General features: G+C 33.4%; 1 protein-coding gene across 4 annotated transcripts in view; it reads left to right on the top strand.

The window, feature by feature from the left end:
* LOC105473383 (CCR4-NOT transcription complex subunit 2) overlaps nucleotides 1-26896 on the top strand; it is a 109140-nt gene that overhangs the window by 65754 nt on the left and 16490 nt on the right. For 3 of the 4 annotated variants that reach the window (XM_011727174.3, XM_071071452.1, XM_071071450.1), the window contains 6 exons: nucleotides 7214-7280; nucleotides 17901-18048; nucleotides 18760-18942; nucleotides 21250-21329; nucleotides 23911-24036; nucleotides 25863-25987. In XM_011727174.3, coding sequence (XP_011725476.1) covers nucleotides 7214-7280; nucleotides 17901-18048; nucleotides 18760-18942; nucleotides 21250-21329; nucleotides 23911-24036; nucleotides 25863-25987 — 729 coding nt within the window. Of the gene's footprint in view, nucleotides 1-7213; nucleotides 7281-15305; nucleotides 16185-17900; nucleotides 18049-18759; nucleotides 18943-21249; nucleotides 21330-23910; nucleotides 24037-25862; nucleotides 25988-26896 lie in introns of those variants that run through there. The other variant, XM_071071451.1, reaches the window with a different exon arrangement.

Genomic DNA, 26896 nt, shown 5'->3' with positions numbered 1-26896 from the left:
TATTGGACTTTTTTCAACTAATGTGTGTTGTGGCTTTGTTCATAATTAGTGTGTAGTTTAACAGCTTGTGGAATAATGCCATCTAATTTTCTGTTATCTTACTGCCCTTTTAGCTATGTGCTATGTAAGTTATAATTGAATTATTATTTACACAGGTTTCTATTTTAAGTGTTGACCTTGTAAATAAAGAATTTGGGATATATTTTTGATAGTACAACTACAAAAACAAAAACCTACAATTTGTGTGTATTGCTGTGATTATATAATGAAAGTTAAGTTTGCTTGTAAAATGTTAATGAAATATTTATTACTGATGAATGCATTTATTCTAATTAGGAAGTTAGGAAGCTTTCAGATTGAAATCTAAAATAAAGTATATAAAGAGAATGAATGACAAAGAGATATATGTCTTCTCAAAAGCAGAAATACTATATGTCTAAATTTTAAAATCAGAATTAGTATATATACTTACACACATACTCACAAATGTTGGCCACCATTCTGATCCAGTTGGTTGTCACAGAAATAACAGAATGGTTTGCTCCACAAAACCTTTTTTAAAAAAACATTAATTAACAACATAGTATGGCATAGGAATTAAGAACTTGGACTCTAAAGCAATACAAATATGTGTGTTTGGATCCTGACTTTGCCTGTTAGCCAGAACTTCAACAAGTCTCAGTTTCCTTTTCTGTAAAAATGGGAGTAATAATATATTCCTCATAAATTGGCTGCTGTTGCTGTTACTTTTTTAAAATTACAAAATAGCACAGGGAAATTATACAAATTTTTAAAAATACACTTGAAGAAAAATTACCTATAATGCTCTCAGAAATAATTAATTGCTAAAATTCTGATTTTATGTTTAAAATATTTTTATTTAAAAATATACGATTATTTAAATCTTCTGGGTCATACAGACATATTTTCCGTCAAAAAGTTTGTACCAGTTTTTACTCTAATCACCACTCTCCATGCCAACAAGAATACCAGCAATTACATTTAAGTCTTTGCTAATAGAAAAGCTTATTGTTTTCATGTACATACTGTAAAACATCATTAATTTTACACACACACACAGTGTGATGTGTCTTTTCCACATAGTTATTGGTCATTTGTATTTCTTCCTTTGTGTACCTTTTTTGTGCCATTTTCTATTTCTCTAGTGAGATCTTAAGTCTTACTCGTTTGCATTCTCCATGTATTGAGGATAATAACCTCTTGTCATTCATTACAAATATTTTCCCAGTTTTTACCTTTAATTAATGGTATTTGTAGTATACGTATATGTATCATTTTAATTAAATGTGATCCACCAGTCTTATTTTTAAATGGCTTCTGTTTTTGAGATCATACTTAGGAAGACATTTCCCAATTACTTTCTTATCATACTTTGTTCTTCACATATAATTTATGTCCATTAGAAATGTGTTTTGGTTTAACCTGTGAATTGCAGGGTTCCAAATACTTTTTTTTCTACAAGCTTATCCAATTGCCCCGACAGCATTTATGCTTTAAATCATGGATCAGAAAACTTTCCCTTAAAGAACCAAATAGTAACTATTTTAGGCTTTGTGGACCAAGAAGCAAAATCAAGGATATACATAAAATCATAACCTATTTTGTATAATAGGTCTTTATATAACCATCTGTAATGTAAAAACTTTTCTTAGTTCACGTATCTTACAAAAACAGGCAGTGTGCTGGATTTGTCCTGCAGACAATAATTTGCCCACTCCTGGGTTAGATCATTCATTTATGGCTAATTAAAATATCCCTTTATTATATGTGCTAGTGTCTCATACATTCTTAGGCCTGTTTCTAAGATCTTGTTCTGTTTACCATACTGATTCTGTGTCAGAACTACGTCATTGAATTGCCAGAGCTTTGTAGACCATTTTAACGTCTTGGGTAAGAATCTTCCACATCCTTTTTTTAAAAAAATGATTTTTGGTTATTGCACATTAATACCAATGTAGATGGTTTTTCAGAAGGATATTTCTCCCTTTAATCTTGTTCTTTATGCCTTTTAATAGGGTTTTACAGTTGCCATTTTCATTGCATTTTTCAGATTGGTTTTTACTGACCTATGGAATACTTTGTGCATTTATTTTATAACAAATTGCCATGTAAAACTCTTTTATTAGTTTTTGGTGATTGAGAATGTAGGCCCTGGAAATCCTACTGTATGAATTTTTATGTCAGCTACCTGATTTGCTAGCTATGTGTCTTAGGACATCTGTCTCTGCGTGTCTCAGTTTTCTCATCTGTAAAATAGGAACTATAGTACATAGCTTATGGAGGATGTTTTTTTTTAAGTGGGAGAATAGTTAGTGTTTATGAGGGGGGCACTGAAGTGACTGCTGTAATTAAGACAGACTGTAGAAAATAGGTTAGCAGTTAATATTAAAAACCTTTAAAATGTAAACATTCCTTGAGTCAGTCATATGTCTTTCTGTAAATTTGTACTTCAGCTCTAACCTGACATTCAGACAATATAATATAATGCCATACTTTTTTTTTAAATAAAAAATTTGAATCTCAAGTGTTTAACACTAAGGAATTAACTACATTGAGTATTACACTATTTTTCAAATGTTCCTTATGTAAGCTTAAGAATAGTTTAATGAAAATTGTTTGAAATACCTAGTAGATGCATATCGTCAGTTATCTGATTTGTAAGCTACCCTGTTCTGTGACTTAATGACTGTTTTGTTTTACTGCCTGCCTCCTCCCTTGCCCCTTTTCCCTTTTGTTCTTTTTTGTTTGTTTGTTTTTGGGGATTTTTTGAGTCAGAGTTTCGCTCTTGTTGCCTAGGCTGGAGTGCAATGGCAGGATCTTGGCTCACTGCTACCTCCGCCTCCTGGGTTCAAGCGATTCTCCTGCTTCAGCCTCCCAAGTAGCTGGGATTACAGGCGTGTTGCACGCCCAGCTAATTTTTGTATTTTTAGTAGAAACAGGGTTTCTCCTTGTTGGTCAGGCTGGTCACGAACTCCTGACCTCAGGGGATCTGCCCGCCTCAGCCTCCCAAAGGGCTGGGATTACAGGCATGAGCCACCGCGCCTGGCCTTGTTCTTTTTAATGTATTACCTTCTCATAGTCTTTCCTTTTTTTGTGCCTGTTTGCTACATTTCATTAGTTTCATGTTTTAAGTCATTCGTTTTCCAATTTTAAAGGTTCTTTAGCTTCTCTCTAGATCTGGAACTCTATGTGTGTGCATGCATATGCTTTCTTCCTTTTTCTTTGTCTCTTTTTCTCTTTGTGGATATGATACAGTTAAAGTCATAATTCATTTGTGGTTTTTGTCCTGGAATAATAACATAGTGCTAGGAATTATGTTATCACCATAATTTTGAGTATATTATACAGTCTTTTAAAAATAATATTTTAAAACAAATATTATTTTTTAATTGCTGTCATGGTCAGGGAATTTTTATGTAACAAAATTTTTTTGTATTTCCTTGCAACAATTTGTGGATTTCTTTGACATTCTGTGTATTAAAGGATAAAGAAGCTCTGTGATGGGTTAGGGAAATAACCAGAATCACATTACTATTTCTTCTAGTTGCTTCCTGCTTTTTATCGTTGTTTGACTGCTGTGTGCATTATAGATTTCTGAGAGATTTGGAAGACCTGATTATTTTGATGATTTTAGAGTGTGCTTTAACTTGTTGTTTTCACCTTTCTATTAATCTTTTTCTACCTTTTGCCACTCTTGAGAACACAAGTTCTACGCTTTATTTTACCTGGAATTTGTAAAGATAAACTTTTCTTTAGCACCCTGTGCAAAAAGTTATATAAATTAAGGATATTATTTAATAAATTTCTCAGAGTCTGAATACCCGCCCTCACTCCTGTTAATGATAGTTCTGCAACTGAGGGGAAGATTAGATTATTAGCAGCTGCTGCTACCATTTATTGAGCACATACTATATGTCGTATTTTATTTCATTTAACCTTCACTTCAGCTCTGTGAGGTAGGTAGTCATTTTCATTTTATAGGAGAAACCGAGTATTGGCTGTTCCATAGGTAAGTGGCAGAACCAAGATTCAAACGCAGATTATTTCTGACTCCAAAACTAGGCTCTTTCTATTTGTGCTGCATCCCCTACTGTAATGTGTTTCTTGATCTAAAGTTTTATACTTTTCTAAGAAATTTACCTTTATATTATTAACTTTCAGAATTTAAAAAATATATAAATTTTGTTTTCTGTTAATAGTACTTACTGTTCTGTCAGTATATTTCTTGTGCGTTTTCTATACTCTCATAAAAAGCATTTCTGTGACATTCACATTTCTTCACTGTGTGTTAAATCCATTTTTAGCACCAATTTATTTCATGAAATATTGCCTTCAGAATTTAAAAGTACAGATTCTTAGGGATAGACTTTATAAGAAATTAGATATTTGCATTTTTGAAACATTTTGAGGCAGTAATTTTAACATATGTCTGTATAGCTGATCGATGCTTATTTTACATGAATGTGTTGAAGGTTATAAACTCTTAAATTTAACGTTAAACTACTTTTATTATTCCTGTAAAGCTGTGTTTACTAACCGCTTTCAGGTAGTGGCACATAGAGAAAATTATATTTAATATTACACACTGTGGTAAGTGAATCACCCTACTGCTCTCGATGTCAAGTAGTTGGCCTGGGGACCCACTGCCTCTTTACCTTCATGCTCTGCTTCCCCTCCCTACTTACTCCCTCCTCCCATTTTGAGAGGGCAGATACTCAGGCATACTTGTAACTCATGGATGTATAATCAGTGTGAGAAAGTAGACTAAAATGTGTGTTGTCTGGAGTTAACTATTCAATAAACATAAATATCTGATGAAAAATGTTTTAAGTGTTTTGACAATATTCACATTATGGATTGTTTTAAGTCATGCATTTATGTTGGCCAACACCTTATATTTGCAGCCTTTAGAAACAACTATACTTTTTTATTTATAGCTTATAATGATAGAAAATCATGATTCTTATGAATTTTATATAAATCTTTTACCTCCCTTTTTTGATGGTTGATTTGTATTACTGTTAGGAAAACCAGATTTTAAGATATCAAGCATTATTTGGAATAAAGAAGGCCACTACATAATCATAAAATAAAACTTACTAAAAAGGATAAAACTTCCTTTCTTTTTCTTTTTTTTTTTTTTTAAATTTTACTTTAAGTTCTAGGATACGTGCGCAGAATGTGCAGGTTTGTTACATGGATATACATGTGCCATAAACCTTTTCCCTTGTGTGATCAACTAAAGCTTTATTATATGTTCTTGTTCTTGCAATTTAGAAATGAACTTTTAATATACTTAACAAAATATTTTCAGTTAATGCAGTAACAGTAATCTATAATACCTAAGAAAAGAACTTATTAGGCATCTTTTGATCTGTTGGGTTATACTTGGGAAAGAATATACAGTTTAGTTGTATAGATAAAGAATGTTAGTTTAATTGTCTAAGTTACACATCCTCTGGATTTGGGAGGGAATATTTGTAAAGTTTGATGCTTTTTTGTTTGTTTGTTTTGTTTTGTTTTGTTTTTTAGAATAATCACTACTGTCTTATTAATATTACTGCTTTTTCTTTTTTTAGAGTGGTGTATAACTCAGCCCTACCTCAGGAGTGTCTGATGTTTATCATTGGTCTAAAACTATAGTTGTATAAAAATTTTTGCAAACTTTAGTATAATTAAAACAACTTAGAATTTTGACATGAAAAAAGTATGAAATGTATATTGTAAAACCTCTACCATTTAAATGTTTCACCTTGCAGCACCACAAGACAGGATGAGAAAATAGAAAAAACAAACAAAAATACTTGTTTCACTTCTTGGTTTTTCTAACTGTGTCAGTGTCAGCATGATTTCCCATCCCTGGAAACCACACATCAGCCTCTGATAGTTCTCTCTTTTATGAGTCTCCATTCTCCTCCTTTTCCGATTATACCCCAGCTAGTCAACAGGACATAAAATAACTCTTACTTCTACCACCAGAATGCCTCTTATTTTTAGTTCCACTTCTGCTGTTGTCATTTAGCATCTCAACATAACCCATTTCTGCTATTAGAGTTATCTTCCCAAAGCCCATTTTGATTGCCACTTTCTTGCTTAATATTATTTTTCTTTTTATTGCTATAGTTGGTAGCCATTCTTGTATGGCATTTATTTTGCATTCTATGCCCTAACATGGGTGAGCTTTATCTCCGAATAGAGGTGAACTTTATCTCCTTTCATAGTTATCCTGTCACCACTGTTTATGTTCTCTAATAATATTACAAACCTTTATTTATTTTTTTTTTTTAACAACTGGATACTGGGTTTTTGTGTTCAATTTTTAAATTTTTGTTCAATTTTTTTGAATTTCAATAGTTTTGGGGGTACAGGAGGTTTCTGGTTACATTACTAACCTTTATTACACTTGTTACACTGCATATTCTTGAGGGAAGACCCCTTCATTGTATGTACCTAAATGTTACCACTCTCTATATTCCTGATACCTTTGTGTAGCTCCAGTGATGTTTCATGTTTCCTTTAGAGCATTTACCACACTGTGCCTTAAAATATAATGAGTTGTATAATTCATTCTCTTTCCCCACTAGATTGTAAGCCCCTTGATGACATGGCTCATGTCTTATTTAATTAGGATGTTTTGATGGTTGTCTAATATAAGACAAATACACAAATATGCACACACACATATTTTCATTTACTCAGCTTCAGTATTTACTTTGAGTATATAGCACTGCTACCTTCATTTCTATGAGGAATATAAAATGAATGTTCTGTGAACATAATATATCTTCAAATAATTTACATCTACAAGGAAAAAAAATTGATGAAGTAAATTCAAAGGCATTGTACAAGCGCCATGAAGTTCATATCACAAATATATAAATTATATACCATATCTATATAATTTTTTTTAACTTGCTAAGTGAAATAGTAGTGTTGCTATAGCTGAAGTTAGTGTGACTTTTAGAAAACTTACAGTATTAAATATTAATTTCATTTGCACAGTTTGGTTTTATCCAATTGTGATATTCTCTTAAGAAGCATGGAATCTATTATAGAACGTTTGTTTTATGTTTTTCTGAAGAATGAGAAAAAGTGTTAGATTTTCACATTTATGGTATGATTCACAGATTTGTAGAGTATAATTGCAATGCTCTGTTTTCTTTATGCTCTAATATAATTAATTTGTTTCTAGATGCTGGCATCACCATCTACATCAGGTCAGCTGTCTCAGTTTGGGGCAAGTTTATACGGGCAACAAAGTAAGAATTTTGTGTTTATTCTGGGATACTTTATTCAAAGAGAAAAATAAGTAACTACCAAATAAAGAACAACCAGTACTTCCTTTGTGGGTTTATTGTATGATTTAAAAGGAAAAATGTTTAATTTTCAGAGTTTTATTTTACTTACATAGCAAAATCTCATTATTTCAGATCTTATTGATCCTAAGGTTGCTATTACTTTGGATATAGCATAGAATGAAATTTATTTCAACATCTTTTATATCTGTAATTTTTTTGCAGTATTTTTGAAGAATTTGCTAAACAAACTAAAAATAGACATTCTCTGTTTTCAATTAAAGAAAGTTAAAAGCTTTTTTTAGTTTATTTGATTGGCTACTCTGTGTGTGTGTGTGTGTGTGTGCGCGCGCGCGCGTGCGCGCCTGTTTAAGTAAGCTCATTACTTAGCGGTCTGTAAAATGTTCTTTGTTTCACAGATATTTCTGAAATATTTCTTCTTTTGCTTTAGCTCAATCTGGATATAGAATCTAGATTTTTGACTCAAACAGTTTAATGCTTGTTCCATTTTGCAGGCTTCTATTTCTTTTAAAGCGCTGTAATACTTTTAAAGCGCTTAGCACAGAACCTAGTGCATAGTAAGTGCTCAATAAATGTTAGCTATTATCACATAAAATTTTTATAAAACTAAACAATAAAATATCTTTATATTTTCTCAAATTAACTTCCCAAATTGTTAAATATTAGTATGATTTTATCTCTGTTAATGTCAGATCTGTTGATCTCCCATTTCTGTTAATGTAATCTCTGTTAATAGAAGGGAATTAAAAGTGTTATAAATTCCCATCAGACATTATAGGATAATTGAATAACTGATGAAGACATCCGATGACTGACTATCTTAACCAGTTTCAAATAAAAATCAATAATTTGATTTGGAACTCTCCCAGTATAATGAAAAGCAAAGTTTTGATAGGTATCAGAATAGTTTGTCATACCACTTTACCTTTCAAATTGATTCAAAGTGGGAGGATGAAACTTATTTTGTATACAAGCATGGTTTCCATTTACTTTTTCTGTCTATCTTTTGTGGCTTTTCTCTTTTTTTGCTATGGAAGACAATTTTGTTAATGCAGAATTAGTAGATAAAAGTTATTCTGTATTAACAGTTTTTCTCCAGTCAAACCAAGAAACATTTTCATAGCTTATTACATAAAAAATATTGTTGTTTATCTACAAATATTTATCCTAGTTGTTGAAGGACTATTATTAGCTAGTAATTTATTCTGCTTACCCTGTGTTTTAGTATGATTTTCACCTTTCTGGTAACCCTTACTATAGAAATATCTAGCTATTTTAAAGCTACCTTTTGCTACCTTTTATTTCTTTAGAGCAACTGCAAGGAACTTACTTTATCTTTTGGAAGACCACCATTTATCACAGCAGAAAGTAGATATGGATTGGAGAAAAATTGTATTTGAGAAACTAAGGTTATTTTGTAAAGGATAATGGCAATTACTATAGTTATAATTAGCTATCTGGATTTTTAAAAATTCTAGTCTAATTTTTTTAACCTACAAATGTGAAATTGTAACTAGGCTAAGATATGGAATGGGTTAGGTGTGAAATGCAGTTATGTCATTGGTATGATAAATATTTATGTTTTTGTTTTTAAGGACATACAAAGATTAATACATGAGCAAATTTATTTTCATTAGAAAAAGAATTTTAAGGTACTTATTAGTTTAGAAAGAAGCCATGTATGGCAAACATTTTCCATTGGAGTTCAATCCTGTCACATTGGTGAAGCAACATTTTGAATGTATGGCTTACTCTTTTAAAATGACATTTTAAATGTTAGATAGAGTACAGAAAAATTGAACCTTAGATCAACTTTCCAAGATGTCAAGCTAGAAGCTATAACTAGTGGAGAAAGAAAGAGTCTAGGTTGCCAATTTCTGTCTGTTAGGACAGACCCAGGAAGGCCAAATAGGTCATTCAGCTGGTAGGTAATCTGAACAAACACCTTGTCAGACAGCAGAACACAAGCTACCATGTGGGGCTTGAGGGTTAAGGTTTTAATAATTTAAGTCAGAATGACAAAACTTAAGGGACTGACTTGAGTGAAAGATGGAGAGAGAAGGAATTAGTAGGTGAGTGTAGATTAGAGATATTCTTCTTTTTTTTTTTTTTTTTGAGATGGAGTCTCACTCTGTTGCCCGGGCTGGAATGCAGTGGCCGGATCTCGGCTCACTGCAAGCTCTGCCTCCCGGGTTTATGCCATTCTCCTGCCTCAGCCTCCCGAGTAGCTGGGACTACAGGCGTCCGCCACCTCACCCGGCTAGTTTTTTTGTATTTTTTAGTAGAGACGGGGTTTCACCATGTTAGCTAGGATGGTCTCAATCTCCTGACCTCGTGATCCGCCCTTCTGGTCCTCCCAAAGTGCTGGGATTACAGGCTTGAGCCACCGCGCCCGGCCTAGAGATGTTATTCTTATGGCCACTTATAGTAATTGCACATTGACATTGGTGTAACTAAAAGTTCTTTTGTTTCCCAAGTGCATTGAGTACCACTATTAATTCTATTCAGTTGGCAAACTTTAATTGTAATTCGTGCCATTAAAATGTGAGATCTACTATCTATTGTGTGTTCTTGATGGTTAGAAAGGTTAGCAGTGGAAGAGATACAGAAGGAAGAGTGCCCTCTCTAGAAGTAAGAGTCACTGAGATTAAACAAGAAAGGGAGTTCATCTTGGAATAGATACAGAAGTGCTTAAACCTGGATTTGGCTAGATTTGGGTGGAAGTGATTATGCAGTGCCATGAGGTAGCCAGAGAATGCTGGCGATACTAGACTCGTATGGTCTTCGGTTCTAGTATAGTATGATGGTATCCAAATATGTAAGAGACTTTTCATCCAAGAATTCATGTGAATACTGTGCATGGAATGATAACTATAGAAACCAGTGGGCATACTCTTGTATTCAAGTTGCATAATGTTTCCTATTTGTTATATTTGAGTGTGTGATAAGCTTTTAGGTGAATTAAGTCCTCACTTAACATTTAAAAGTTTTTTGAAACTGCGACTTGAAGCAAAACTACATATAACAAAACCAATTTTTTGTTCTCGTCATCATTACAATGGAATGATGTTGAATGAAACAACATTATTCAAGGACCTGCTGTATGTTTTTTTGCCTAAAATCACAGTTTGCAAGAGCGATGAATGGCATTAAGTGAGGACTTCCTGTACACCTTACAGGCTTCAAGACCCATGAGCTCGCTTAAGCTGTCTCCTAGATTAGAATCAACAGGGAACCAGGAATTAATTTCTTCTGGATAGTCAAAGCATTGGAATTAAGTGGTTGATAGTTGCATTTACCTTTTCTTAGTTACCAACAGGATCTAGGGCCTTGTAAGATTGGAGAAAAAGGAAACTGTCATTTACTGAGTGCTTTCTATGTGCATATTATCTTATAGGCATATAGCTTAGCAAAATATCTGGGTGAATTCATTATACAAATTTGTATCTGAATTCTCAGAGGACCCAGGTGTTTAGTTGGAAGAGGAACTAAATCTGTCTTTCTAAGTTCTGGACTCCTAGCTTGAGAACAATGACATAGTCTCATGCTTCCAGCAGACATTTCTTTAGCCTCCTGCTTTAAGAACACCTATGTGAAAGCTGTTTGCTTCATAGAGAACCCGGAGCACAGGTGGGGTGGTTCAGAAGTGATGCTATCAGCTATTTAAATAGGTGCATGACATATTTTGGTTGCTTTAGGAAATTGTAGGACCATTGAACAGATACTAAATGCTTAGTAATAAGTACGGAGTGCTCTGGGATTTCTTGCTGTCTCGAACACGTGTTTTATAGTTGGGGAAGATAGGACATATTTATATGTAAAATATTAAATAACCACCTATCATGCTAACACATAGATTAAAGATACCATGTGCAGAATGGTGTAGACAGACTTTTAGGGAGCGAAGTCTGTCTATACCATTCTCCTTGAGGAGAACCAAAAAAAAAAAAAAAAAGTTATCTATAGTGGTATGGAAAAGCTTCAAAAAGGTGGTAGGAACTAAAGTTGACAAATACTTATTGGGTCCCTACCATACATGTTCTGCCATGCTAGATACTGCAGATGTGTGGTAGAAGAGATCATCTCATTTATGCCATCTCTGCATAGTGTACCTACTGCTGTGGTGTTGCTGCATTATTTGTTGCATGTCTTCATTGCCTTTGTATCCTCAGTACTTTGCATATGACAAGCACTCAGTAAATGTTGAATGCATGATCAACAAGAGGCAGTCTCATATAACCTAGTAGGATAAGTACACAAATGATTTTACTATGTAGTAGAGTAAGAAGTTCAGGGTTATTTGGATATTTCAGATGAGATAGGGCGCATTCAGGATGGTACAGCTGTAGACTATTTGGATATTTCAAAGGCAGGAGTAATCACGTATCTTGGAAAATGATTAGGAAAAGAATTTACTGATGAGATTATATTTGAGATTAGCATTGAACACACTGTGAGTAAACTTATTTTAGCAGTGGGAATAACATCCACAGCATGGGATAGATTTAGGAATGGCCTACTATATCAAGACAGGAGAAACCTGTTAGGCTATTAATACTGATTTCAGCAAGAAGTACAGTCTTCACATTTCTGAGAGATTTATTTCAAGATCATTGCTACTTTCCAAGTTTAAGAACACAGCTATAGAATAACATTTTCCACCATAAAACATCTGTTTTTGTTTTTATGGCGAAAACTATCACTTCATTAGACTATCTTATTTTATCTTCACTTTTGGTACCACCTGTTGGCTTTCTTTCCATAGGTATGTCTCATACACAGAGAGAGCTAATATTTATTGAGTATTATTTACTGTGTATCAGATGCAGTTTTAAGTATTTATGTGAATTAACTCATTTAACCTTCACAACGGCTCCATAAGACGTTAAGGAATTTGCTCAGGGTTACACGGATAGTAAGTAGTAGAGCCAGGATTATATTACTTTGTAAGAGTAACTATGTGAACATGAGCTGAAAACATCAGTTTCTTTGAAACCTGAATGCCATGACCCTAGAAAGCCATTTGTACGTAGTCGAAGCTATCCACAGATGCCAAGAATCTATTGAATTAAGACATTGTGATAGAATGTATTCATTCTAATAATTATGTATTTATTGGGTACCTACAATCAATGAGGTATTATTTCAAGATATAAGTAAGAATATGGCAAATAACAAATGTCCTGTTTTTATGGAGCGAGAGAGAGAGGGAATGTTACTACTCCTGCAGTAGTCCAGGGAAAAAAAAATAGGATGACTTGGACTAGTGGAGGTATTGAGAAGTGATCAGATTTGGGACATTTTGTAGATAGAGCTAATGGGACTGGATGATGTAGGAGTGAAAGAAAGGGATCAAGATTGATTTCTAAGCTTTCAGACCTGCAAACCTTTGTGAATGAGTGCCACTAATCTAGAGCAGAAATGTAGATTGAGGAATGTAGAGTGTACTTGGGAGATCCACACAGCTGTTCCACAGGTAAAGATTCTGTGGCACTCCTCTAAAGATCCAGCCAGATGTTGAGACTCTCAGCTGATTTGAGCACAGCAGCCACTTCTCATAGCTGTTGAAGCCACTTAGCTCCATCCATGTTTCTTGTCTCATGCATTCTTAGCACATAGAAGGCAAAGAGTGTTCCTCCTTCAGGTGTATAACTTGTCCTTATTTTCATATATCTTGTCATTCTCTCAGACAGAACTATTGTAACATTTATACCCACCTGACTCCCCACCACTGCCACCACCAGACACCTGGCTAAGTCTCATATGTTGTTTAATTCATATACTATCTTCTATCCCCTCCAGGAAAATTTTTCTGCTCCCAGACTCACTCTATTCCCAAGTCTGAGTTAGTTCTTACAAGCACTCAAACACTTCTTGTCTACTGCATGTAAACACCTTGGTCATAGCACTTATTTATTTTTAAGTAGTCTTTTGTGTCTCTAGAACAAGAGAAGGGAAAGTATTCTTGGTGAGGAGTTAGATATGAGTAGTTAAGGACAGATTTGAGAAAAGGAATAGAGAAAGAAGAAAGAAGATTATAAATCAGATATGTAGTATGTAAACAGTGAAATGTCCGTTAAGGTTAGAAGACATCTTTGGGTCTTGACAGAATTTTAATACTATAGAACAGTGGTTCTCAACCCTGACTGCACCCATAGAAACACCTAGGGAATTTTTAAAATTTCACTGACATGATTGCCCAAAATCACAATGGCTGGAGAGGAGACCCAGACATAAAAGCTCCCTGGATGATGCAAACATTATTAACTACCATTAAAAAATGGAAAATGATATTGGTTGCAAAAAGGACATTGAAATAGGAGTCAAGAAATTGGATCATTGTCTTTATGCCTCATTACTTGTGATCTTGAGCAAGTCACTTAATGCCTAGAGTGAGTTCTTGATCTGTAACCTACTTGGATAATCTCTGGAGTCTTTTCTATTCTAAAATACTTTGAATTTAATGAAGAAAATTGCATAAGGAAATCATTTTACAGGGATCATTAACCAGCTAAGTGCAAGACAGGTTGAAGGTAAGAAGCCATTGAGATAGAGCACCATTTAGAACTGTTGCCCTTTTTATTTTTTTTATTTTTTTTATTTTTATTTTATTTTTTTTTTTTTGAGACGGAGTCTCGCTCTGTCGCCCAGGCTGGAGTGCACTGGCCGGATCTCAGCTCACTGCAAGCTCCGTCTCCCGGGTTTACGACATTCTCCTGCCTCAGCCTCCCGAGTAGCTGGGACTACAGGCGCCCGCCACCTCGCCCGGCTAAGTTTTTGCATTTTTTTTAGTAGAGACGGGGTTTCACCGTGTCAGCCAGGATGATCTCGATCTCCTGACCTCGTGATCCGCCCGTCTCGGCCTCCCAAAGTGCTGGGATTACAGGCTTGAGCCACCGCGCCCGGCTGTGTTGCCCTTTTTAGTATGGGCATGCCAGTGAGTTCCTAGAGGAAGCTGGCTGCTTTGCAAATGGAAAAGGGGACACTTTGAGGCATCAATTAAGGACTACTCTCTCCTACCCCCATAAAGATTTTAGAGGACTTTAAGTATGAATATTCAGGATTTGGTTGCTATGATTTTATTTTTTTCATGTAACTTAGTATTTTTTGTTTCTAGTAAAATATTGAATAAAGAATGACATATTTTGCCGTAAGTGTTTAAGGGATGAACTGTTAAAAAGTTTGTGCAGTGAAAATAATTAATGGAATAATTTCTTAGATCATATTCTTTAAGAGTTTCTGAAAAATGATCAATAAAGAATTTGTTTTGACTGTCTAACACCCTGCCAGATAAGAGGCAGGAATCTATTTAGAATGTGTTCATATAGTCCTCCTAATATTGTATTATTTGTAATTATCAGTTGTTAGATTGAAAGAAAAATTTGACTCAGAATTATAACCTTTTAAACTTTTTTTAAAAATTTGTTCTTTTATTCTTTGTAAAAAGGTGATAACCCTCTTTATAAGATGATTATAAGAAGGAAGTGAGATGAAGTAGTATAGTGCTTTGTTGAGAAGTGCCCGATAAATTTTAATTTTACTGTCCCCCCAGTCACCTGCTCATACGGAACTCATTTATACATATTTATATTTTTGCCTGTTTTCGTTTTTTTATGCCAAGAAACTCCTTGAGTTCTTCCTATTTTTCTTTTTTTCAGCTGTATGTCCTATTCTTGGCATAATATTTTAGAGATGATTTTCTGTGATTGTTTCTAATTATACTAGTGAGAGGTTAGATTTTTTTTTCCCCTTGATCCTATTCAGTTGTGATAGTTTGACTCAAGCATCTCAAAGTTAATGACTTGGTATATTTAGTTTCCCAAAACCAAATCTTTATATATACCTATCCAGTGCCATTAATTCTTTATGTTTTAAAGAAATTCAGTTTTTAAAATAAATTTAAAGTAACAATTATTGAGTATTCAGGGGTTGATGATCCAATTTGAAGTGATGTACTCTTTTTTGATCTTTTTGTACTACTTCAACAAAATGAAACTTAGACTTTTTGAAATTGTTAGCTGTTTTTGTGAAGATTAATTTTCGAAAGCTAAAATTAAACACTGAAAGTAAGTTACTTTATTCCATACGGTCTCTGTCCAGTTTTAGCACTAAAATCAATTCAAGGATGCCAATCCCTAATTGACCAAAGAGCCTTACCATTCTTGTTTTCTTCTCCAGATTTTTTTTGCTGATGTTCAGATAATTTCCAATCTCTAAAATATTCCTGAAATTATAAATTTTTATGATACAGCATAGAATAATATATATGTGGAGACTTGAAGGAGTCAAATCTCAGTGAGCCTTCTGAAGGGCTCAACAATTATTAAAAGGGGGCCAAAGGGGCACTAGATTTTTGAAAAATGTATGTTTGTTTATGGTGGTGAATGTGTAGAGAGGGTGAAAAGTAAAGGAAAAGTAAAACAAGAAAGAAAACTGATAGCTATGAAGATGAGAGAGAAAGAAAATGGAGGGAAGAGAGCAAGACGTGGAGATTTAGAAAAAAGGTTGAAAGCAGTGGGAAAATACATTAGAGGTGTTGCAATTAGTAGGCACTCACAGGGGTGCTAATCAGGAGTTCTGTTGGGCTCCCGTAGTGCTGCTATTAAGGAGCTAAGAGATCTAAATTCTAGTCCTAGTTCTTTGTGTTGCCATGGAGAAGTCAGTTAACTTATATGAGGCTCACTTTCCTTATCTGTCTGGGAAATGGGAACTAGGTGATCTTTAAGATCTCTTCCGGCTCTAAAATTGTTTGACATATCTTGGTGGTCAGTAACTGTGAGAAACACATTCCTGAGGAAAATTTGCAGCTATAGCTGACTTCAGGACAGCATGTTTAGGGAGTAGGATGTAAGCTCCCTGAGGGTAGGGGCCTTTTCTGTTGTGTTCACTGCTGTATCCCCAGCAGCTAGCACAATGCTTGTTACATAGTAGGCATTCATTAAATGTTTGTTGAATGAATGATGTGAAAAGTATCATGTTGATGGTTATGAGCACACCTAGAAAGCCTTAAAGAAAAATGGTGTGCTTTAGGGAGGGAAAAGACAGATTTCTTCAGAAGAAATCTTAAGCAGGCTGATTTTTAATCTCTTATTCTTCCTTATTTTGTCCCAGATTCAGAGAAAGTGGCTACAGCTAGTGGCATTCTCATAGTCACAAAACTTACGGTGATTGTAGACATACATAACAGTGTACATGTAATCTAAGCCAGTTCCCTTAAAGTGTCTTACAGAAAGGCAGAACCAAGCTTGGGTCTTCATGAAACTTGAGTGAAAAGTATATACGTAGAATATATTAGCTATATTGAATTAGATTGATTGGATTCATTCAGTTGAGAGGCAAAGTTAGGCTACAAGCTGAGATACAGGCTGCCAAATTTAAGATAACAATCAGTGAGATACTCACTAACCACTCCTATCCCTAGGTTAGAAGGTGAAACATTATTATGCCAAAAGATAAAATCACCTTAAGTCCCTAGCACTGAAGTCATCTATTTACTGATTAGCTCTCACTCTATCTTATCCCTTTTATTTAATCTCTAGTTCAGAATAAGTTTGGTTGATGAAGCAGACTAGAAATAGAAAGCACTAAAAAGTGTAGGTCAGGATGATAGAGGAAAGGAGGAGGAATTCGTAGACAGATATGACAGCGTAAGTGATAGCTGTACTTCTTGACTTTGAAGCATAAAAGGAAACAAAATAAACATATGCTGTCTCTGATAATTATCCTGGATTATTAAAAAAAATATAATTCCTATAAACTGAATGAAAACTCAGGAAATTTTTTTAAAAAATAATTTATCCAAAGTGTTTTGTTTTGTTTTGTATTGGAATGATAAAACTCTTAGTAGTCTTTAAAAAAATAAATAAACCTATTAGAATGTATAGTCCATCACCACACCTGGCTCCAGGGGTACTAGATAAATATAGGGCCATTATATTTTGACATCTTTTTAAATGTTTTAAAATTTTATCTTTTATAGGTATATCAGTTTGAGTTTTTTTAACAGTTGCTGGCATTTTATGTTGGGGTTGTAAAAATAGTAATGTTGAGAAATACGTATAAATAGTAAATTGGCTTTTTCTAAAATATATTTTTAAAGGATCACATAAAATTAAAACTACTTCAGCAAAGTGGGGTTAAATGTCTTTCTGTATACATTAGTTGTGAATAAAGACATAAAAACACATGATTGCAAAATTTCATAATGGCCTCTTTGTATGTACACATGTACATATGTGCAAATAGGCCTTTAAGAAAATTTTAGAGCAATATCTATTCATAATATTGTAACTTATTTGTTAGTCATTGATATACTTTATAATGAAATTGAAATATGAAAAATAGGAATATGAAAGAAATATCCATTCATAATATTAAATTTCAGACTAGAACATATTTTTTTGTTAAAATCAGAGTTTATTTGGAATGAATCAAATATATCCATTTAAAATTTGCGTACTATGTTAGGTCATTAAAAGTGTCTTAAATTGCCAACTCCAGAAGATGGATAACAATTTCATTCCTGATGGCAATGAATTTCCTTCTTCTGAATTTTTTTATTAGGTGCACTAGGCCTTCCAATGAGGGGGATGAGCAACAATACCCCTCAGTTAAATCGCAGCTTATCACAAGGCACTCAGTTACCGAGCCACGTCACGCCAACAACAGGGGTACCAACAATGTCACTTCATACGCCTCCATCTCCAAGCAGGTATTTATTAATGGACCAGAATATTTTTCAAAATGTATCTTGGTAGAGTAAGCAAACTTTTAATTTTTTAATAAGGTAATTAATTATTTGATTTTCTGGTTCAGTGCCTTTCACTGAGGAAGAAAATACCTATGCTCTTTTTATTTCAGTGCAAATTGTTAAGTACAATACAAGTGGTTTTTATACTGCAGCTCTCATACTGGTTGTCAGTGGGGTGGATATCAAGGGTTAATCACTTCCTGGGGAGCTTTTTCAAAAGGCATCTGTCTTCCTCAAAGAAATATGTGCAATTTAAAATTCCTCCCCAGATGATTGTGATCGTTGCTCCCTCACCACGCATCCATTGCTCTAATGAGCATAAAGTAAAACAGATGACATAGACTATACATTTAGTATGCAGAGGATAAAACGATATGCCTTTGAAATGAAATTATTCTAAATATGTGTGTGAAATACGTTTATATTTTATGTCACAGTCACACCAGTAGTTCTCTCATCTTAGATACCATGCCAGTTGCACTATAATTTGCCCTTTCTTGTTTATTTACTTTTTCTTTTCAAAGAGCTAGAATGACTAAAGAATTAATAAAAATTAGAACTGCAATTTGAAAGTATATTTGAGATTCTAGGGTTGGACCAATTGATTATTTATAGAGAATTTTAATGAGTGATTGTAGAGAGCTTATTTAGTATAATGGACTTCTTTTTCAGGGGTATTTTGCCTATGAATCCTAGGAATATGATGAACCACTCCCAGGTTGGTCAGGGCATTGGAATTCCTAGCAGGACAAATAGCATGAGCAGTTCAGGGTTAGGTAGCCCCAACAGAAGCTCGCCAAGCATAATATGTATGCCAAAGCAGCAGCCTTCTCGACAGCCTTTTACTGTGAACAGGTAAGATGTTTATTGATACTGTGTATAATTGTCTTTCTGGGTATACTCAGATTTGCCTTTTCATATTTTCACTTTGTTCTTGAGGTGTGGCTTCTCTTTAATAAAAAGTGTGTTTCATCATGCATTTATGTCCAAAGATTCTGTTACCCATCACAAAACAATACGTTTTCTTGAAAATCAGGTTGATTTTGGAAAGCACATTAAAACTTTTTGTTGTTGTTGTTGTTAGAAAAGGATTGTTCTTGGATTCACCACCAGGCAAATTTTAGTTGATATGTCCTCTCTTTATAAAATAAGTTGATTACCTGTGTGGTAAGAGTTCTAGGCTTATGAATAGAACTGGAGACATGTGTGACTGTTACTACTTTGCTTTAGTTATACTTTGAATACCTTCTCAAGTAAGATTTGGTTTTGTGCATTGGAGACTTACCAACCAAAGACTTTTTAAGATCACATCTATAGTATTTGAAAACGGTATCATGTTTAGGGATTCAAAACAAAAAGATGGGTTTTGTACTTTTTCACTTCTCTTTGCATAGTCTTGCATATACTTTGCAAATAAGAGGAGTTACTCGTTTTGTTAGGATTTTCAAGCTGTTTGGGTAATTTGTATGAGAATTATGTCTGAAATACAACACTTTCTTGCAAAAGTGGTATTTAAGCTTGATTGCCTACATGTATATGTATATTTTTTAAATGGAGAAATGTAGGGGCAAAATGACCTTGATCTAGTTGTTATTATCATACCTATTTGGTTCACTTTCTTCTGTCTAGTAAAATCTGAATTAAAATAGGTTTAGCACATTTACTGTTTAATCTTCATTCCATAAACTCCGGGTTTTGCTTTTATTTAGATATCTATAATTTTACTGCTCTTTTAAATTTTAAAAAAGTTATTTGTGAAGGGTTATCAAAATTCTCATCTCCTTGATAGCTTTCTAACCTTATATCTTTGTCGTAACTTTATCCTATCTTTGTGCATTCTCATAGTATTGGGCATTGAATGTATATTTAAAATTTTACCTTTCAGTATTTTTTCACATTCTGTTTTTAAAATATACTTTGCTTAAATTGTCAATGTAACATGGATCTCTAAAACCCTGCTTATTTCTACTATTGGCAGATTGTATTTATTATAAATTGTTTTCATCTCTGAGCACTTATTCCATGTTTGATGGTACCTGTAATAGCATCAGCAATTCTAATATGCTATTAAACAAAAATTTCCATTGACTTTCTGGCTCTTCTCTAGAGTGTTTGTTGTTTTGTCAGCTGCATGTTTTATCCAAAAATTGTTTCGTTGTAAGTTTATAGATTTAGTCAAAACCCAAAAACCCCTGTCATCTTCATACAGATTAACCCCACTTACAACATTGATACACTAAGTGCCTTTTATCAGAAGAATATATGACGTTAAAGACATGTGGTTTCACTATAGAATCTGCATTAACAATTCCTATTGACACTCTTAATTATTTGGCCTTGCTCCAAGTTCAGCCTTATTTTTTTTTTTTCTTCACATGCTTAGTCTTTTACAAAAAAGGGAGGGAGGCATTTGTAACTATTTACGAAATACCAGTTGTGCGTTAATTTAAAATTGGGGACACCATAGACTGTGTTTTCTTTTAAGTATATGAAAGATAAAACTATATTTAGATAAGAATGATGTATTTTTGAGCACTGAATTCAGTTTTAAAACGCACCATTCAGTTCAGGTCAACTATATATTTATTGAAGGTCTGTTATGTCTTCCTGAACACTAAAGGGCAGAGGACGCAGGGAGGAGTTTGACATGGGAGGAGTATGACATAAACTCTGTCCATGAGGAGTTTATATTCTAGTTGGGAAAGATGGATACTGTATGAGAGAAGATCTATTATGAAAAGTAATAATTGCAAGCTTTTACCAATAAAGAAGAAAAACAACTATTTAGCAAGAATAATCTTAACACTAACCTGCATATTTTTGAGGTTAGGTAATTCAGGTATCCAGTAAGTTGACTCTTCAAGTACACAAAATGTGCCCTGAATCTGTTTTCCCCAAGGTTCTCTGTTCCTCAATAAATTCTTGAGATTTTGTTTTTTAACTAATCTGCCTAAAATGTTCTGGTTCTCATTTGTTCATGGAAGGACTTTAGAGAAGTTTTCAAGTAAAGAGAAAGAATAGATTCAGAAAAATAATACTAGTGTTGGTTTTGAAACATATTGTTATTTTATATGAAGAGACCAAAAATATACACTTCTGTTTTTCTTCATCTGAAAGTTAGTGTTCTTACTGTATATCTAAAACTATTTTCTATGTACCCAGTATGTCTGGATTTGGAATGAACAGGAATCAGGCATTTGGAATGAATAACTCCTTATCAAGTAACATTTTTAATGGAACAGGTAAGCGTATTCTGGAGCTAGTACCCTACAAAAAATATGATAGATTTATGAAATATAAAACAATTCAACATACTGGTCTTTAAATACTGTAGGATTTTTTATTGTGCTAGATGGTAGATTTTAATTCAGTGAGAAATAGGAATAGAATTCAATACAGTGAATAGTTGAGAGATATGTAAATATATATATTTTTTACTCGGCATGGTAACATAGTAATTTGTGTTATAACATCAGGATTATTTCCTTAACACCTAGAGAGCGCCTACACATTAACTTAGTTCGTATTTATGCCTCAAAGTATTTTGCTTCATAGCTTTTACTGTCCTCAGCCCTGCAACTGTGAGAACTATAGCTTAGACTACGTTGGGTGGTATGACATTCTGGCTATGGAGATCCAAATTGAAGAGAACCTTTAAAATTGTATAGAACACTTACATTTTTTCTTAATAGTTTTAATAATACTAATGTTGGCATTTAACCTTTATGAATTGTTGATCCAGTTTTATATATAAAATTTAGTTACATGGAAAACCAACTTTGATTTTGACAGTAAAAAATTCCTGCAGTCTTTTGGTTTATTTCTTTTATCAACTGCTTCACATAGAAGAGAACAGGAAGCTTTGTTGCTATTTTGCTTTAGGTTTTACCCTCTCCACCCTACTGACCCTTTCCTGAGAAAGGAAATAAAGGATGTTATGATCATAGGAGCAAAAATGAACAGCATAATTGGGAGAGAATTAAGTGTAAAGGAAGTGAAAGGTAAAAGAATGCTCACTGAAATGGAGCGCTTGTAGAGGGGAGAGAAGATTTAATAAGGAAATGTCATTTGTAGCTATGAGCTTTTAATTTCTAAATGTTAATGTATGCTCAGCAGCACAGATTAATCACACAAGATTAAAAGCTTTGAAAAAAGATTCCAAATTTTAGCATTTGTAAGTGGTAGCTTGTGTTCAAGATGTAGAATGAAATAGTATATTCCATTGTTTCTAAAATGTACATTTCTTCATACTTTAATGTCTTTGAAATCAGGCTGCATCTGCATACTGTAATTTAGTTGTAGTTTTTTTTTCCTAAATGTGACGTAAAGTAACAAGTAAAGATGTCTGACAGTGCCATCTTAGATTCTGCATTATGGTTTTATACAGTGCTGTAAAACGAGAATTATTTTTTAAATTCTGTTTTAACTAAGCGTATTTTATGCTAGGAAAATGCCCAGTTCTTTCCTAAAAATATAGATTGGGGGTTGATTAACTTTTTTAGGTTAAAACATAGTCTCAAATAATATATGGCAAATTTAAATTCCATCTTGGAGGACCTAAAGATATGTATTAAAAGTTAATATATATTCAAAATGTATAATTAACTTATAATCAAAGAATTTGAGAAATTATAAATTGAAGCAGGATAGAAATTCTTAATTTCTATTGTCTTAATGATAATTTTTAAATTCGAAGTTCTTAAACTGCAGAAATAAATTTATAAACTGCAGTTTTTGTAAACAGCAGGTATGAATGATTTATCCTTTACCCTTGTAATTTGAAATTGTCACTTGTCTTTGAATGTTAATAAATTAATGGTGTCTGTTGTTTTTCTGTCAACGAAGTAATCTTGAGATAACATTTGCTGTTTGAGATTCTTACAATTGTGAAATTTGGAGAAAACTAAAAATTAATTGGGAAATGGCAAAATAAACTGAAAATGGTGAAACAAAAATTAAAGAAAAGCTATAGCGCAGGCTAAAAGGAAGGTAGAAAGTTTTCTTCAAAAATTAAGAACACAAGGTTATAAGAATACTAAAAAGTTAAGAAATTGAGATGATTAAAATAGACAAAGTAGAGAAGTTGGGTTAAATTTTAATTTTTAAAGGAAGCCAGCTGATTGTTTTAACTTAAAATGAACAAAAATACATTTAATTTATTCTATATATATTTATTGAGCGCCTACTGTGTAATAGGTAATATAAACTTCTGGGCTTTGTATCATATTTCTATATTTCCAACCCATTTACCATATATGGGAACCCTACTGCTACCCTTTTGTACCGCACCCGTGTGCACACACATTTGTATATGAACGCAGTCAATTACAGGTGGAAGTCCTCAGGGCTTCTGCGTCACTGCCTGTGTCTCAGCTATCTTTCTGGCCATTTGCAGGAGGCACTATCATTGTCACCATTTGTGTGTAACCGAAGCTTCAAGCATTCTAGATACAACCTCCATCTGAGCATAATGAAAAGACCAGTTATATCATAACAATCTCCCTCTTGTTAGCTCACACGCTATAATTTTAGGTTACCATCTTCCACGGGGGAAATATATGCTTTTTCTTCTCTTTGTTATATCTCTAGGATTTGGGGGTTTTTATTATGCTGGTTGCGTATTGCTTTGCTAAATTGTTCATGAAATTCTTTGACATGAAATCAATCTGCAAGTATTTTTTGAGCAGCTACATACACCTTGTACAGTGCTGTGCATTATTTAGGAAGAAAGCACAATCATTTCTAATTATATTATAGTTGGTTTTTATAGTCTCTTAAAAATATTTGTAGAATCAGTAACCAGTGTTCGTTCTTATTATTTAGACGGAAGTGAAAATGTGACAGGATTGGACCTTTCAGATTTCCCAGCATTAGCAGACCGAAACAGAAGGGAAGGAAGTGGTAACCCAACTCCATTAATAAACCCCTTGGCTGGAAGAGCTCCTTATGGTAATTAAGCTTTTTAATGATGACCAGTGGGAAGTTTCCATTGTATGTGCACACACATGCATTTACATGTACATATACATATGTTTGTGTATACGTATATGTTTGCATTTTCTAATCAGGTTAGTGTAATTTTTTCAGAATTGATATATTAAAAGTGATTTTTCTTCCCAGAATACCATGGTAGCAAAGTTAAATGGGAAAACTTTGTACAAAAACCCAAGAGGAAGTCCTCATTGGTATTCAGAAGTTATTTTCTTCTGTTATCCCTGCCTTAGTTTACCTTAGGTGATTTATTTTTGTGGTCTGCCTTTTCTCTCCTTAATTGATCACACATTTTTTCAAAAGAATATATTCCTGGTGATTAATAATGACTGACTATACATTGAAGATGTTTTTCTGAGCCAAGGTTTCTCAACCTCCACACTGTTGACATTTGGGCCAGGTAATTCTTTGTAGAGAGGAGATCTGGGGGGCTGTGGTGTTTATATAGAATGCTAAGCAACATTCCTGGCCTTGGCCTACAAGATGCCAGTAGCACTCTCTGTTTCCAACCCCCACAGCCTCTATTGTGACAGACACAAATGTTTTCAGACATTGGCAGATGTCACCTGGGGAAAAAAAATTGTCCCCTGTTGAAAACCATTGCTCATGGGTCATGTATAGCTTATGCAGACTCTTGGTCTCCATTAATATCCTTCATCACCCTTTTTCACTGTCTCTAATAGATAAGAGATTTGGCTAATCAGGGATAAACAGAAATAAAGGAGGGGAAACATATGCAATAACAGTGTAACGATTTGGGCATGAAAATTCTGTGACAGCAATGTGGCTATACTGTTTTTATCACATAGTTTTTTTCTTTTGGGAAAACCTGATAGAGACCAGTAACAAAACGGTGAATTTAAAAGAATCAGTTCATCCATTATTTTAAGATAGAATTAATATTTGATCACATTTTCAACCAAGAAAGATTTCTGTGCCATTCAGATATGAATACAAATAACAGTATATGAAGAAGGGAAAAATGTATTGTTTATATTCTAAAGTTTCCAAATTAGTCTCCCCAAAATTAAAAGAAAAAATGATCTGCCCTGGAAGTTGAGTACCTAGCTACTTGATTCTCAGTTCAGACTCTAATGTTTTTAACCTTTCCTCATAGGTCCATTTTTTCATCCCTTTAATCATTCCCGTTGCTCTCCTTGGACCATCTCTAGTTTCTCCATATCGTTCTTGAATTGTGGAGCCCCAAACTGGATATTGTTCTCCAATAAGGGCCCGACTAATGCCAAGTATAGTGGGAGGATTATTTCCCAGTTCTTGCATGTTTTACATCTATAACATGGAGTCCAAGAAAATCTGAAATAATATGGAGTTGTTTTATAATTGATTGCAATTTGCTCACTCTGTAAGTCGCTTTCAAGTAGAATACTGACATATTCTTTTAAATTTTATTTTGTTCATTTGTATTTGACAGTTAACTGGTATTTATATCTAGTCAAATATTTAAATAAAACAAGCTTTTAAACCAAAATTGTTAATAATTAATCCAATATCAAATTAAATTTTTAAGCACCTACGCATGACAGTAGATGTACAGGATTACTATTGATTTCCCTTGTATTATTTTGTATGTTGAGTTATTAATCAGTAAATGAAAATTTAGTTCTTCATTGTTACCCTGGATACTAATTTTTTGAAGTACGCTTTCATAGCATTAAAAAAAAGAAAACTTTTGGTGTATTATCATGAGGAAAGTTAACTTTATAATCTGTAGCAAAATATCATAAGTATCAATTGCAATTCTCCGGATTATTTTCATTACATAGTTGGAATGGTAACAAAACCAGCAAATGAACAATCCCAGGACTTCTCAATACACAATGAAGATTTTCCAGCATTACCAGGCTCCAGCTATAAAGATCCAACATCAAGTAATGATGACAGTAAATCTGTAAGTAACTGAGAACTATGTGAGTGAGTGATGTAGTTTTTCCCTTCAGATTTCTCTTATATTAACAGTTACTTACTAAATACTGTTACAAAACTGTTTTATCTTGATATCTGTAATAATCTAACTTCTGAAGAATGTGGAAAAGCTTTATAACTTAGAAGATAGCCTATTTTTTTCCTATTTCATATAGGTTTGCAAATTTCTGTTGAACTTCTCAGAGTTAATTTAGACTTTTATTGTAGTCCCTGTCAGCTGGATCCCATGAAGTTTGATAATATAGCCTTCTAAGGAGCTGTGTTTTTCTTGAGTAAGTTTTCTCCTTGAAGAATTTATACACATTTTTATACCTGTGTTGATTCAGCCAACTCAGCTTCTTCTTTCTGACTTAACAAATATGTTTATTTCTTCCACATTTCACTGAAAATAGCTTTTCTGTGTGTGTGATGGGAGTTTATATATTATTAAAATAATTGATAAAGAAGATTGGTAAGAATTAGAATAAGTACAAAGTTTTAAAGCTTATATGTTCTAACTTATCTTCGAGGTAGCTTTGGTGATTTTAGGTAATATACTGTATTTAGTTTCTCTTTTACATGAAAGCATTGAGGAGTGTAACTTCAAGTGTATCCCAAAGCATAAAGACCTGAGAAAGAGATAGATTTTTTTTTCTGTGACTGAAGATCTGAGATAAATAAGAATATTTTCCCTTGATTTCTTTTTCTTTAAATACTCAAATGTGGATGATATAGGATTTATTTGTATACCATGGAACAATGATGGAAACAATTTTCTATAGAACTTGAAAAACAGGTAATAATTTACTACCAATTTAAATATAATAAAGAATGAATAGCAAGGTATTAATATGTGAACTTTTTTGTATACTTAACAAATTTTAATGTCACATTT

This window comes from Macaca nemestrina, chromosome 10 (genome assembly GCF_043159975.1).
Source record: "Macaca nemestrina isolate mMacNem1 chromosome 10, mMacNem.hap1, whole genome shotgun sequence".
NCBI classification, from domain to species: Eukaryota; Metazoa; Chordata; class Mammalia; order Primates; family Cercopithecidae; genus Macaca; species Macaca nemestrina.
Note: the sequence above shows the minus strand (reverse complement) of the source record. Positions and strands in the feature narration are given on the sequence as shown.